The sequence below is a fragment of the Dendropsophus ebraccatus genome, chromosome 11 (genome assembly GCF_027789765.1).
Source record: "Dendropsophus ebraccatus isolate aDenEbr1 chromosome 11, aDenEbr1.pat, whole genome shotgun sequence".
In the NCBI taxonomy this organism is placed as follows: domain Eukaryota; kingdom Metazoa; phylum Chordata; class Amphibia; order Anura; family Hylidae; genus Dendropsophus; species Dendropsophus ebraccatus.
Window position 1 is genome coordinate 59,443,024 of NC_091464.1, and position 13,721 is coordinate 59,456,744.

A 13,721-nucleotide genomic window follows, 5' to 3' on the forward strand; every position below is an offset into this window, starting at 1 on the left:
GCAGAGGACAAATCACAATCTTGTAATAAGACAACAAATAACTCCAGTTTTACGGATCTGCAATGCATACTGCCAAAAAAAATGGCACGCGTCCTAGTACGGACCAAAATTGCGGAACGGATTACCCAATAGAAGTCTATGGGATCCATAATTTTTTACGGATGTTACATCAGGACCTGAAAAAAAATACTGAACATGTGAATGAGACCTTAAAGCTGTATTACATGGCCCAGTGAGTTGATGTTAGCGAGTGACGATCTGCCGATTGAGCCCATATATGGCCCGATAATCGTGCAGCAAGGGCTGTATATATATTGTTAGTAATGTCCGTTAAAGCCCTTGCCTAATAGATGTAAAATAATAAAGTATGCATACCTCTCCGCGCTCCCTTATGTCATGCTCCCCGCAATGTCTGAAGTCACCGGTCGCTCAGCCAATCTCCGGGACAGTGCCGCAGCCATCAATTGGCTCAGTGGCCTGACACTTCAGACACTGTGGGGAGCATGCCGAAGCTAGCAAGACATCAGGGGGCGCGGAGAGGTATGTAAAGGTTTATTATTATTATTATTGTTATTATTATTATTATTTTTACACAGTCATCAGCCACGCATCACTGTTGCATGTAGTGAAGCGTGGTCAGCGGACAATCATTTTAGGTTAGGATCAAAAGACAAGGTCAGCCGATGATTATTGTCTTCAGATGATCAGTCTTTAATAAACGAAGCAATGATGTGCCAAATCAGCCTCATTTGGCAGATTATCGCTCTGTGTAATATGGCCCTCAGATTTGTCAGTCTTCTGACGCATTGCACTGCTAGCAACTTTGGTGTCACCCTCTCAACTACAGTGATGACGAGGCCCGGCCTGGAGCCTGACAGGTCCTAGAATGCAGCAACATTCTAAACGTCAACACCACCTCAAAAATTGTCCTGTACACTTCTTTATTTACATAATCCTTGATCATTTTTCATGCAGCTGTGTATATAGTTAAATGAAGACACTGAAGCAGTGGAAATACAGCGCAATTCAGACAATCCATTAAAAATAAAATATGTTACCAACACGAATACAACATGAAAAAAAACATGATACCAACATGATATAACTGCCGTTGTCTAAATTAACTATAGTAGTATATGCAAGCCCTGTATATCAGTGTCCCAATCACTATACTATAAGCCAAGTAAAAAAAAAAAAAAAAAAAATCTCAGTACATACTGTATAGTAAAACAAAGGGTACAAAAAAGGCAACTTTGTCAATAGGAAAAAATAATATTGGCAGCATTTGGAGAATGTGAGGAGAGAACAGTAATGTATGGCATGAGGAGCACTGACACCTATCAAACTGGGCCTGCATGGTTAGTTTGTGGGGTTAAGGTGTTCCTCCACCAGACTGTAAGAATGGGAAGTGGAGATATACCGTATATTGTACTTGTAACACAGCAGACATCAGGAACAGGTCATCAATCCTTTCCTGCTTGTCCTGTAAGACCAGGGAGTTATACGTGAAGATCAGGTGATTGACATACATGCAGGGGGAGGGGGGATAGATCTGATTATTAGACTAGACTCAAGAGTGATCAGGCACCAGGTGAGACACCAAGGCACCAGATAAGAGTCCGTTATGTGGTGTCTTCAGTATGGTATCTACCATGTCAGGCTACACACAGTATGGGAGAGCGTCGCAGTACCCTCATAATACTGACAGCTACAGTTCTCAGCACCATAACGTGACCTGAATCTGCTTCATTGTAAATAAGCTATCATTCCCAATGCTCCAACAGATCTCGCTGATCCTGGCAATTCAAAAGCTGTCAATGCTAATAACGCCCCAATAAACTGAAGCAACGACCACCAGTAAACATGTCGGGTGGACTTCTCTCAGAATTCTATATAGATGTTTAATAATGTTGTCTGTTTCAGAGACAACCAAAATGACCGCCTGTGCCTAACTTTTTCTTTTGCTACTAGTTGACCGCTACAGCTCTATCTTTATATCACTATTATATTGGGAAAATGAGCAGCATTGCACATAAAGTACATTTGCAGCAAGCCATAAAGTTGATGGCTGTTCAGTGCCTCTACAGTGGCCACTACTGTAGAAATGTGGTATTACATTTCTACAATGCAATATGCCACTAAAGGGTTACATTGAAATAATAATAAAGGTTTACATTGAATTAAGCATTAATACACAATGACAGTGTCAGCTCTGCTACATCTTTTATGCTGCTCCTATGTTAAATATCTATATCTAATATCTATATATCTATTGTACTATGAGCAGTATTTACATGTACTAGGTACAGTATATAATTTGGTACATATAGATTGTAGACTGTACATGTATGATATTTAATGTATCTACATTATACTGTATGTATATTCTGCCATTATCTCTCTCTTTTATTACCTTCTATAGTAATAATTTTTGTAACCTTTGACTTCTAGTTCCTGCAAGAATCATTTCCTACCCGAATACCACAATGGCCACCCAAGGTCAGAAGAAGGAAATGAACTGCACGGCCCACGGGGAGAAGCCCATCATAGTGCGCTGGGAAAAGGAGGATCGCATGATCAATGTCCCGGAAATGTCCCGCTACCAAGTGTCCACCAAGGAGGTGGGGGATGAAGTGCTCTCCATACTGCAGGTATGGCCATGATGGGTTATTTTCCCCTAGACTGGCATTAATAGCCTGGCATCTGTGTAGTGGAAAGAGGTGCTAAGTCACTTATTACATCCACTACAGATCCTGCCCACTGTCCGGGAGGATTCAGGATTCTTTTCGTGTCATGCGATCAATTCTTTTGGAGAAGATCGAGGAATCATCCAGCTAACTGTGCAAGGTACATGGGGGGAGTAGTCTGAAGGGGGCGCTATTGTACTCATTATCATAACAGCAGGATGTAGCTATTGATGCAGATAGTGGAGCCACACAAGGTCTTTATTACATCACTAAGAGACGAGGCATGTTGTCATTACTGTGTCTCAGTAGAGCAGACTCAGGCTTGATAAATGAATAAAAGTCACTTATAATAATAATAATTTTTATTTATATAGCGCCAACAGATTCTGCAGCACTTTACAATTCTGGGGGTACATACATAGACAAAAATCAAACATTACAGAGATCTACATATAATTATCCATACATGAGGAGTCATTTGTTTTCCTTATCATAAATGTCACAGTTCATAAGTCTGTAATTCTTTTACAACAGAACCTCCGGATCCTCCGGAAATCGAGATCCGAGAAGTGAGAGCGCGAAGTATTGCCCTTCGCTGGACTATGGGATTTGATGGCAACAGTCCTATCACAGGATACGATATTGAATGCAAAAACAAATCAGGTACGACGGGTATATCATCTCCAGGCTGCGATCACTGAGCGTTTACATTGTACAGGCAGATTCTTGTACTTAGGCGCCAACTGCAGGCAATAAGTAGTACTGCATGTTTACTTTTTAAACACTCTACTACTCTACTATCTTTACCCCAACTTTACATATACACACACACACACACACCGATTGGGTTGAGGGCGATATCATTACCTGCTGGACCTTGTGGTGCCTTACAGTCTTTTTTCACGCTGATGGTCCTGAGGGCTTCCACAGGGTCTTCTCTCTGGCACTTCTTGGGATGGGGTGGGGGCCAGGTTATCTCTGTTACTTCATAACATTTCTTCAAATCTATTCACTCAGCTGTCCACCTTTACCTCAGTCTTCCCCTCACAGTGACTCCCTGTCTGCACTGACTGACCTCACTCCTCACACTGACTGACTGACTGAACTCATTCCTCACACTCACTGACTGAACTCAGTGCTGTGTCCCCTTGTTTCTGTTCAGCTCCTAGTCCCTGGTGGCAGCCCCTCCTTATATACTGTTTGTGTTACACTATTAGGTATGGCACCCTCTCCATTGCATCATATGCCTTACTTCTGTAGTAGGGTCAATGTACTGTATCAAACCACAACTTAAAGGAAAAGTACTTTATATGTATAAACATCATACAGAGTTACAGCTGGTATAATAGAGGGGTGGGTTTAAACCTGGGTGTGACTCCTGAAGCAGGAGGTGGTGGTCATGATACTCATGGGTGGGTTTTATGCCTACAAGGTGCGCTGTATATGGTTTATATACTTGGCCCTGTATCCTATTTCCAAAATATAAAGAATATAGGTTACCGGCTCTTCTATTTGTGACTTCTCCTTAAAGGTAAGGTCAAGGATCATATGAGAGCCTTGGTGGGGTGAGGGGGGTGGTTTTAAAGGATGGTGTGATGTACTGTAGCGTAAGCAGATATATTACTGCAAGCTCAGCATCTGACCACATATGGCTTAGGAGTAAAGCCGAGCCTCAGCGGATAATCCCATATAGGTCAAGCATGCGGAAGCACTGCGGTCACATTATAGCATTACAATGTCTGTCTCTCTAGGAACAATATTTTTATCAATTGCTTCCATTTTACTTTAGTAGTTAACATGTCTTATTTTAAGCAGATTACACCAGTTTAGGCCATTGTCTGGGAATCTGCAGGCACAACACACTTTGACTTACTACGAAACCATAAAGCGTTGTCTTAAAGGCACATAAGAGGGTGCGGAGGCAGTAAACTACTCCATTACCTAATACAGCAGTGCTGGGTTTAAAGGGGTTATCAATGTTTAAATGTAGCAGAGCAGAGTACAACCCCTATCATGGCCTGTCAGCTGGACCGCCAGAGTTTTTATACTGGATTTGTCCCATATGGTGCATTGTGGTTATTGTGTATTATAATCCTTATGAATCTTCTCCTCCTTATTCTCTAAGACTCGTGGGATTCTGTCCAGAGAACCAAAGATGTCTCACCTCAGTTAAACCAGGCCACCATCATCGACTTACACCCATCTTCCACCTACAACATTCGGATGTATGCAAAAAACCATATAGGCAAGAGCGAAGCCAGCAACGAGCTCACCATTACCACTGAGGAAGCCGGTAAGGAGGTCCCCTTATCCACTCATGTGATATATATCCTGATAGACCTCTTAGAGGAGAAGTCCAGAAGAACAAAAAATTTTCAAGCAGACAGGGGCAGGAAAGAACATACAAACAAGCCCTACTTCCCCATGCCTCCGTAGCATTGTCTTAACGCTCCAGGACCCCAGCCAGGCTCCTGCTCCAGCGACATTCTGATATCTGGTGATCGGCTGCCCGTTCAGCCAATCAGTGATTGAGGCTGGACACCACTCAAGTCACTGATTAGCTATTGGGGGGGGAGGAATTGGTTCCGGCAGGGATCCTGGAGTCTGTGATGCAACGCACGTGGAGAGGTAAGTAGTGCTTGTTTATTATCCCCTTCAAACCCCGCCCCCCTCCCCCAGGCCATTGCCTGATTACAAATTTCATATTCTAAAGCAGTTTTGCAACAATTGATTCAGTATAATTTTTATTTTATACCTTGAAATCCCTGCTCTTTTATTGCTTAGGAGTCAAGAGGGCAGTCCTATTTAGTGACTGAAAGCCTTCTCTAATGGTACGCGTACACGGAGCGATAATTCGCCCAATCAATCGTTTAACGATTTTGAAGCAATAATTTGTTTTTTATAACTATAGACGAAGAGATAAATCATTAGAAAAATCTTTATTGTGATCAATTTTAAGATCACTTAAGCCCATCTGACACATGGGTGAATCTTTGAAAGACTGTTTACACGAAGCGATCTGCGAATTTATAGCAAACGATGATTTGAGAACATGTTGAAAGATCACAATGAACGATTTCTCACTCGTCGCTTGATCATTCGCTGTGTTTACACGAGACGATTATGGCCCAAATGCGATAGTTATCAAGAAAATTCGCCCGATAATCTTTCCGTGTAAACCCACCATTAGAGTCTAGTGGGTGGTATTACTGGTGATTATTATGGTTATGACATATTATACTGGAAGAGTCTGTCAACAATTAGGACCACCCTCTAGATAGCATAGAAAGAGCAATGAAATATGAAAAAATGCATATTATCCTAATTTCTTTTCTGTACAAAACGATATATCCGTCTGCTCAGCTCCTCCTGCTGTATAACATGATGTCCCCTTATAGGGCTGCTTTTTAAATGTAACAGGTACCCTTTAAGCCAGTAGCAGGTAGCCCTGGCCCCCCCAACTGGTGCAAAACTACAATTCACATCATGCCAGGCTGCTTGCAGTCCCCAGAGTTGGTCAGATTTACTCTACAGTAAATAACTTGCATAAATAGCATAGCATGAGGTACTACGCTATAATGTGCAATTTAGATTGAAGTCAATGGAGATTATGAACACTGCAAAAATGTGTGAACATTTTTGCAGTCAACACTGCCACCTAGGGGTGGTATGGGGAAGTTCACAGACATGAAGAGCACCATAAAAAGTGGTGACAGCCTCATTGCATGTGTGATTGGAGACCATATGCTATTATGATAATACTAATAATAAAAGTATCTGTAGTATTAACATATTGATATGAATTATGATTATTTTCAGTGCTGGCCTGTATAACTGGTATTTTGCATTATTCCTTCTGAATGTCATTGTATGTGTGCCTTAAACCCCATAATTTATTATTTGGAGTAAAGGAGGGCTTTTTGCTCTCTTTCCAGCACCTGACGGCCCGCCTCAGGAAGTCCAGCTCGATCCAGTATCCTCACAGAGTATCAGGGTTACCTGGAAGGTGAGTCACTTAATGTGAACATGCAGGGTCTTTACTATAGAGGGGTCAATCCAGTGTGTTAATGGGGCACTCCAATGACACATCTGTAGGATATACTATCACTGATCATTGAGGTCCAACTTCTGGGAATGGAGCAGTATATGCAGGGTCCCTCTGGATAACCTGTCTGGTTTTATATTTGCTTTTTTGCACTTTAGTAATGTTACTTTAGTAATGTTACATTGTTTTAGCAAAAGAGACAGATATGGTCTTATAAATACATGTTTCCTCAAATAGCTGTTAAGCACAAAGGTTGAAGCCCTTGGATTCAAGGGTGTCCATGACAAAGAAAGCAACATGATTCCTTCAGCTCATATAAAATATTCAAATTTTATTATGGGAACTCTTTAAAAGAGACAGCCAAAGTTGTCTCTTTTAAAGAATTTCCATAATAAAATTTGAATATTTTATATGAGCTGAAGGAATCCTGTTGCTTTCTTTACATTATTTTAGATGGTGTTGCACTCATGTTAAGGTGTTATTGCATTTAGTCCGCATCTGGGGTTAACCAGTGTATTACATACATTCTCATAAACCACTATAGGGAACATTCTAGAATGGGGAGTGGGCATTTTAGTTCTAGGCCTAAATACTTTTTCAGGAACCCTAGAAGCCAGGGGTGGATCTACTTTACCATAGGCCCCGGGCTGCTCACCAAGCCTGGGCCCCCCCACCCCACTGTAACTATGGAAGCACTAGCCTGGCGTTCATAGTACAGGACAGATAATGTCATGATGTCCTGATTTGTGCAAAATTGCCATAAAAAAACTGTGATTTTTTGCAAATCATGGCGAAAGTGTCGCCAGGAGACAGTACACCACTGAAAGTATAAGTCTTTTTGGGTGGTCATGGGCCCCCCAGGAGCTCAGGGCCCCGGGCTGCCGCCCGAAATGCCCCTATAATAATCCACTACTGCTAGAAGCTATCCAGTTGCCATACTGACTACAGCGAGGTCTAGAAGCTTTAGATGCCGATAGTCTACCTCCCCTCAGAAAGGTTAACCCCTGCTCCAGCCATACATGTTCCTCATATTCTAAAGAGACCATGTGTGGTAATCAGCCAGTAATGTTGATGTTATTTGTCCTGACGCCAGCACTGTAACAGTGCACAGGTGTGATGTCGGTACCTGTTTTGTGGCCGGTTTATACTCCAAATGGTCAGTAACCTTCGGGCTTGTTGTGGGTCCCTTGGGCTCTTGTCACGGCAACCTGGAGTGATAGTTGACCCACCCAGGATGTCGGTGCCGCCAACCACAGAGGGGGGGTGCCGGTGCAAATAGAGGAGGCAGAGTCCTGTGCCTTTCGTATAAAAATAGAACAGCTTACTGAAAGTAATTGCCAGAGAACAGTTCCCTCTATACAGATGCAATATACAGTGCAAATCTTGACACAACTTGTTTGCTGACAATAAAGTAGGAATAGGTGCTTTTGAGGAATAGGTGCTTGGTAGAAGTGCTTTGTAGAGAGGAGAGGAGTTGCCAGAGGAGCCCTGCCAAAGGTAAAACCTGTACTCTGCCATAACTGTAGTGTATATATACCTAGATAAGTGATACTCGTACTCACGTAAAGACAAAGTCTGACTACCTTCTGCCCCCTAGTATTGTAGAACCCTTCCTAGGTGGGTAACACCAGCACCAGTTGTCGGTTATCTGGATATTGCAGACTTGCAAGATTACCTGGTTTACTTGCACTGAGCAGTAGGATACGTAAACCTTTACTTTTGGTAGCTTTGTCTTACTGGGGTAGATTCCACTTGCTTTCAGGAGATCGTCCTGTCTTTTTTTGAGAGGTTCTTGGCATGGGCTAGGGTGTTCTCAACTTCTGCAGGAGCTAGCTTCTGTGTTTCCTCTGTCACTGAAAAATCAGACTAGACTGAACTCACTTCCTCCACTAGATTAACTAATTCTACAGGGGCATTTGTGTACCCTCCTGTGAGTGGTGGGGCTGAGTGTGTGTAAGAGATGAAGAGGATAGGACAGAGAGAAAAAGCACCTGTGAGTGGTCAGCACGTGAAAACATGACATAAAACAGTTAACCCATTGACTACTGCTGTGCACAAGAAACACACATAAAATAGTAGCGACACCTAGTGGGGAACATAAGGCACTTCATCTCCCTCTTTGACCTGAGTGCAGGACTTACTGGGGTGCATTTACAACAACACCCGTGGTGGGGCACCCCGCATGCCTCTCATACTGTGCAGAAATTTCCATGTTGTGTAGGGACTAGAGATGAGCACAACTGGAGAATGCTTGAGTCCGATTGTTTTTCATTTGAATACCGGTGCCTAAAGAAGTTGGATACCTGAAAAGCATGTATACAGCTTATCGCTACAGGCCTTATCCATGTTTTTTCTGGACTCCCTAGGGCTGCATCAAACTTCTTTAGGACAGGAGAAGGGCTTCTAGGCTTCCAACGATTATAACTTGGTCTTTTCTTTTTTTCATGTAAGGCCCCCAAAAAGCACTTACAGAATGGAATTATCCGCGGTTACCAGATTGGCTTCCGGGAGTACAGCACCGGCGGAAACTACCAGTTCAATATAATCACTGTGGACACCACTGGGGACAGCGAGTTGTATACTCTGGATAATCTGAAGAAATTCACCCAGTATGGAGTAGTTGTGCAGGCGTGTAACCGGGCCGGGACAGGGCCGTCGTCTCAGGAAATCATCACCACAACGCTAGAGGATGGTAAGAGCCATACTATGAAGGTATTCATGTCCTGCCTAACCTTGCAATGCAATGTATAGTTGCCATGGATGTGGAGAGCAACTGAAGAGCTCCTTCTACCTTGCGTTAAAAGGAGTTATCCAGGATTAGAAAACATAGCCACTGTTATCCCAAAACTATTCCACCTCTGTCCTCGGGTTCTAAATGGTATTACAACTTGGCTCCATTAACTTCATTGATATTGAGATGCAATACCATACACAATCCAAGGACAAGAGTGGCGCTGTTTCTGGCTATGTTTTTTTTAATCCTAATTAAAGGGATTGTCCGAAAGTTCTGCTTTTTTTTATTACTCTTTATTTTAGATCCTTATTTATAGCTCAACACCTCTGAAACTGAAAACGTCTACATTAACAGCACAAATCCCCTTCCTGCCCTTTCCTGTTACAATGTATCAGAGTGGGTAAAAAGTATTCATCTAACTCCTTACTTCACAGAGAGTTGTTTAGGCTGGATACAATTGTAGCAGACCCTCAGACCTAACTCACACATCCGTTGTTCTGTCCGCAATTGCGGACAGAACATGAAACCAATGTTTTCCTATGGCCCCGTTCACACGTCCGTACGTGTATACGGGGCCGCGATCCGTGCAGCACGGAGCACTACGGATGCACATACGGTAGTGTGGTCCGCGGCCACGGACTGCACTACGGGTGTGTGAATGTGGCCTTAGCTTTCAAAAGTAGTATTATGCAGCTTTTCCACCTCTGTTCGCAAGAGGGATTGGTCCCATTCTCTGACAGCAATTGGTCATCTTCATAACGGTGAGAAATTGAAATGCAAAGTCTATTTCAGCCCTTTTTATTAAAAAGATTTATCAGGATAAAAAAAAATATATATATATAGTTTCTTCTGAAAACAGCGCAACCCCTGTCCTCAGGTTGTGTGTGGTATTACATCTAGGCTCCATATGCTTAAATGAAACTGGGCTGCAAAACCACGCACAAACAGGGAACAAATGTTTCTGGAAAAAAATATCCATGTTTTCTAAGCCTGGACAACTCCTTTAAACTAATATATATATCTAATGTGTGGCAATGATTCTTATTCTTCTCTTCACATGCTGACTTCTTGCTGAGATTACGTTCATACACAGCAGCCTATCTAAAGGAACAGAGCTGCAGTGTAAAGCATGTTTTTTAGCCTATAGACAAGTACAGCTCAGTTGGAGTCACTGCTTATAACTGTGTCTAGAACACTCTAAAGACAATAAATAACAGATAGTAGAATTCTGCTTAGTTTATTGGTGCAATATATACAGGAGGACGCGCAGGGCCGGATTAAGGTTGGTGGAGGCCCTGGGCAACAATTTTGTTGGGGGCCCCCCATTTTCTTCCCCCACAAATAAACCATACAGCATTCTATATAGGTGGCTGAGTACTGTAGGGGACTTAGCACCTACCCCTCCTCACTCCTGGCTGTATGGCTCAGCATCCTCCTCTGTTCTGCATATGATAGTCCCTAGAGGCTGCAGTCCAGAGGAAGATGCCAGGCCCTAGAAACAGGATGGAGGAGGGGTGAGCATCGCGGTGGGTCCCACTTAATTAAATGCGAGAACACAGCACTTAAGTACTTTCTGTGCTCTCTTGCCCATTGTGTTAGCCACCACAGCTAGCATATGCAGTTGTGAATCGCAGGCAGAACCTGGACTTGCAAGTCTAGGTCCCATCTTCAGTTCCCAACCATATAAACTACCTGAAGGAGTAAAGAGCACCAAGAAAGTACTTAAAGATTGTGTAGAATCTATAGCACACAGGCTATATATATTATACACTGCACACAGGCTATATACCATACACTGCACACAGGCTATATATCATACACTGCACACAGGCTATATACAGTATAATAGGCTGCACACAGGCTATATACCATACACTGCACACAGGCTATATATCATACACTGCACACAGGCTAAATACCATACACTGCACACAGGCTAAATACCATACACTGCACACAGGCTATATATCATACACTGCACACAGGCTACATGTGATATGCTGCACACAGGCGCTATATATATATATATTTATATATATATATATATATATATATATATATATACCCCTGCTCTGATATATGCCCCCATAGTATATACCCCTGCTCTGATATATGCCCCCATAGTATATACCCCTGCTCTGATATATGCCCCCATAGTATATGCCCCCTGCCCTGATATATGCCCCTATAGTATATACCCCTGCTCTGATATATGCCCCTATAGTATATGCCCCCTGCTCTGATATATGCCCCTATAGTATATACCCCTGCTCTGATGTGCCAATACAAAACAAAGCCTCATACTCACCTGATCTGGACAGATGACAGGTCTTCTCTCCTCTGGCTCTTCTCTGTTCCTTCAGCCTGAAAGCCACTGTGACAGATCCTCCAGCATGCTTCAAGATGTCGCATCCCTGCTGGAGAGATCAGGTTTCCTTGCTGAGGTCCCACGCTGTCCTCTCCTCAGTGAGGGGGAGGGGCGAGGGGGGAGTGAGGACCTCGGCAGGAGACATCTACCCGGAAGCTTGTTAGGAAGAATCCATTCAAAGACCCACCAGGGCGAGTCTGAGCCTGCCAGGAGGGAGATGCTTACACAGGATTAACCCTGCACCTCCCTCCCTTCCTGGACAGCATGCAGTGTGGCCAGTGCTGTGTCCAGGTAGGGTTTCCACATGCTTTTTGCGCATGGGACTGGCTCCCAGACACCACTTCCAGGTTTGGGCTGGTGGAGGCCCCCTAGTGGTGGAGGCCCATAGGCACGTGCCCCTGGTGCCCGCATTTCGGCTAGATAGCCTTCATGGAGCTGATGAAGGCTATCTAGCCGAAACGCGTTCTCCTGTATATATTGCACCAATAAACTAAGCAGAATTCTACTTGATGTGTGCCGGGATCTATTCTTCTACTGTTCTGGGGCAAGTTCTACCACGAGCACCATCAATCTGACAGAGTGCTGTCTTCTACAACCATACAATAAATAACAGATAAACATTTGCTGAATGTGTTGTCACTTCAAGACCTAGGGTGTCTGATGTTCTATATGTGGCTTATATATGTACATAGGTGACATGTATCGGATGTGTTTTCGTTTCAGTTCCCAGCCGCCCCCCAGAGAATGTCCAGGCAGCTGCAACTTCACCAGAGACAATAACCATCTCATGGTCAACCCCTTCCAAAGAAGCCCTAAATGGCATACTCCAGGGGTTCAGGGTTATCTTCTGGGCAAATCTTCTAGACGGAGGTAAGAGAGAAAAGGTTTATGTTGTGCATTTATAGCAAACATTGACCCCTAAACACAGTTTTTTTCTGCTTCAGCATTCATAATCTATTTAGATTTTTTTCTGCTAAAAAGCTTAAAATCTGAAAAATCATCAACTTAAAAGGAACCTGTAAGGTTCTCAGAATTTCTCAAGCCAGCCCAGGGACCCGACAGGTCAGGGGAATGGCAGTCTATTGCTGTTATCCTGAGAGCTCTGCAGTCTGGTAAAGCAAAGAAAATTAACTTTTTCTATCACAGCAAGCAGGTACAGTCATGATGTCACGCTCCCCTTCTGACAGTCAGGCTTGATTAACAGCCCAAGTACAAGGCTGTCAATCTCTACTGTCTGGGTGGAGAGCTTCCTTCTAGCTGACTGTAACTACATAACATGAGTGGAAAAAACTGTCATGGCTGTGGTTAATCCACAGATTATCTGAATGCTGTTTTCCTGACCCCGGGGGCTGGTTTGTAAGACTGGTTTGTGAGGACTTGACAGGTTCCCTTTAAATGATGAAATTCTAGATTTCTACCTTAACTACTACATGGAGCTTAAGAGCTGTACATTGGTCACTCAACTTACAATGGCCTCAGCATACAATGTTTCTATCTGGACCATCGTAACTTGAGATCAGACTCAACACTCAATGCTACAGACAGTCCAGATCTGCGGAACATGTAAAAAAAAAAAAAACTAGCCGATGGATCAATGAAGGTGGCCATTTTACTGGTAAAACCCCAATGTTAGTGAAGTGCATGCACTGGTTGGCTGTCTGGTATCTCCTCTCCACAGTATTGTGTGATGCTACATGTCCGAGCTGCTCTTTACTTGTGCCAGGATGAGTACACTAGGGGCATCAGCTGAGGGCGGCTTCATTTTATATGTCTGTGATCCTGTGTGATCTTTACAGGACCTGAAAATGCTCCTTTCCTCTACATAGAAAGAGATTTAGAGTCTCTTGTAGCTCTTTCTGACTGTTATATGTAAGGACTTGCTGTATT

General features: G+C 43.2%; 1 protein-coding gene across 5 annotated transcripts in view; it reads left to right on the plus strand.

The window, feature by feature from the left end:
• The window catches only part of DSCAM (DS cell adhesion molecule), a 312,819-nt gene that overhangs the window by 177,986 nt on the left and 121,112 nt on the right, over positions 1-13,721 (plus strand). For all 5 annotated transcript variants that reach the window (XM_069945870.1, XM_069945869.1, XM_069945874.1 and 2 more), the window contains 7 exons: positions 2,452-2,651; positions 2,751-2,847; positions 3,222-3,350; positions 4,813-4,980; positions 6,623-6,693; positions 9,184-9,424; positions 12,558-12,704. In XM_069945870.1, the coding sequence (XP_069801971.1) occupies positions 2,452-2,651; positions 2,751-2,847; positions 3,222-3,350; positions 4,813-4,980; positions 6,623-6,693; positions 9,184-9,424; positions 12,558-12,704 (1,053 nt within the window). The remainder of the gene's footprint in view (positions 1-2,451; positions 2,652-2,750; positions 2,848-3,221; positions 3,351-4,812; positions 4,981-6,622; positions 6,694-9,183; positions 9,425-12,557; positions 12,705-13,721) is intronic.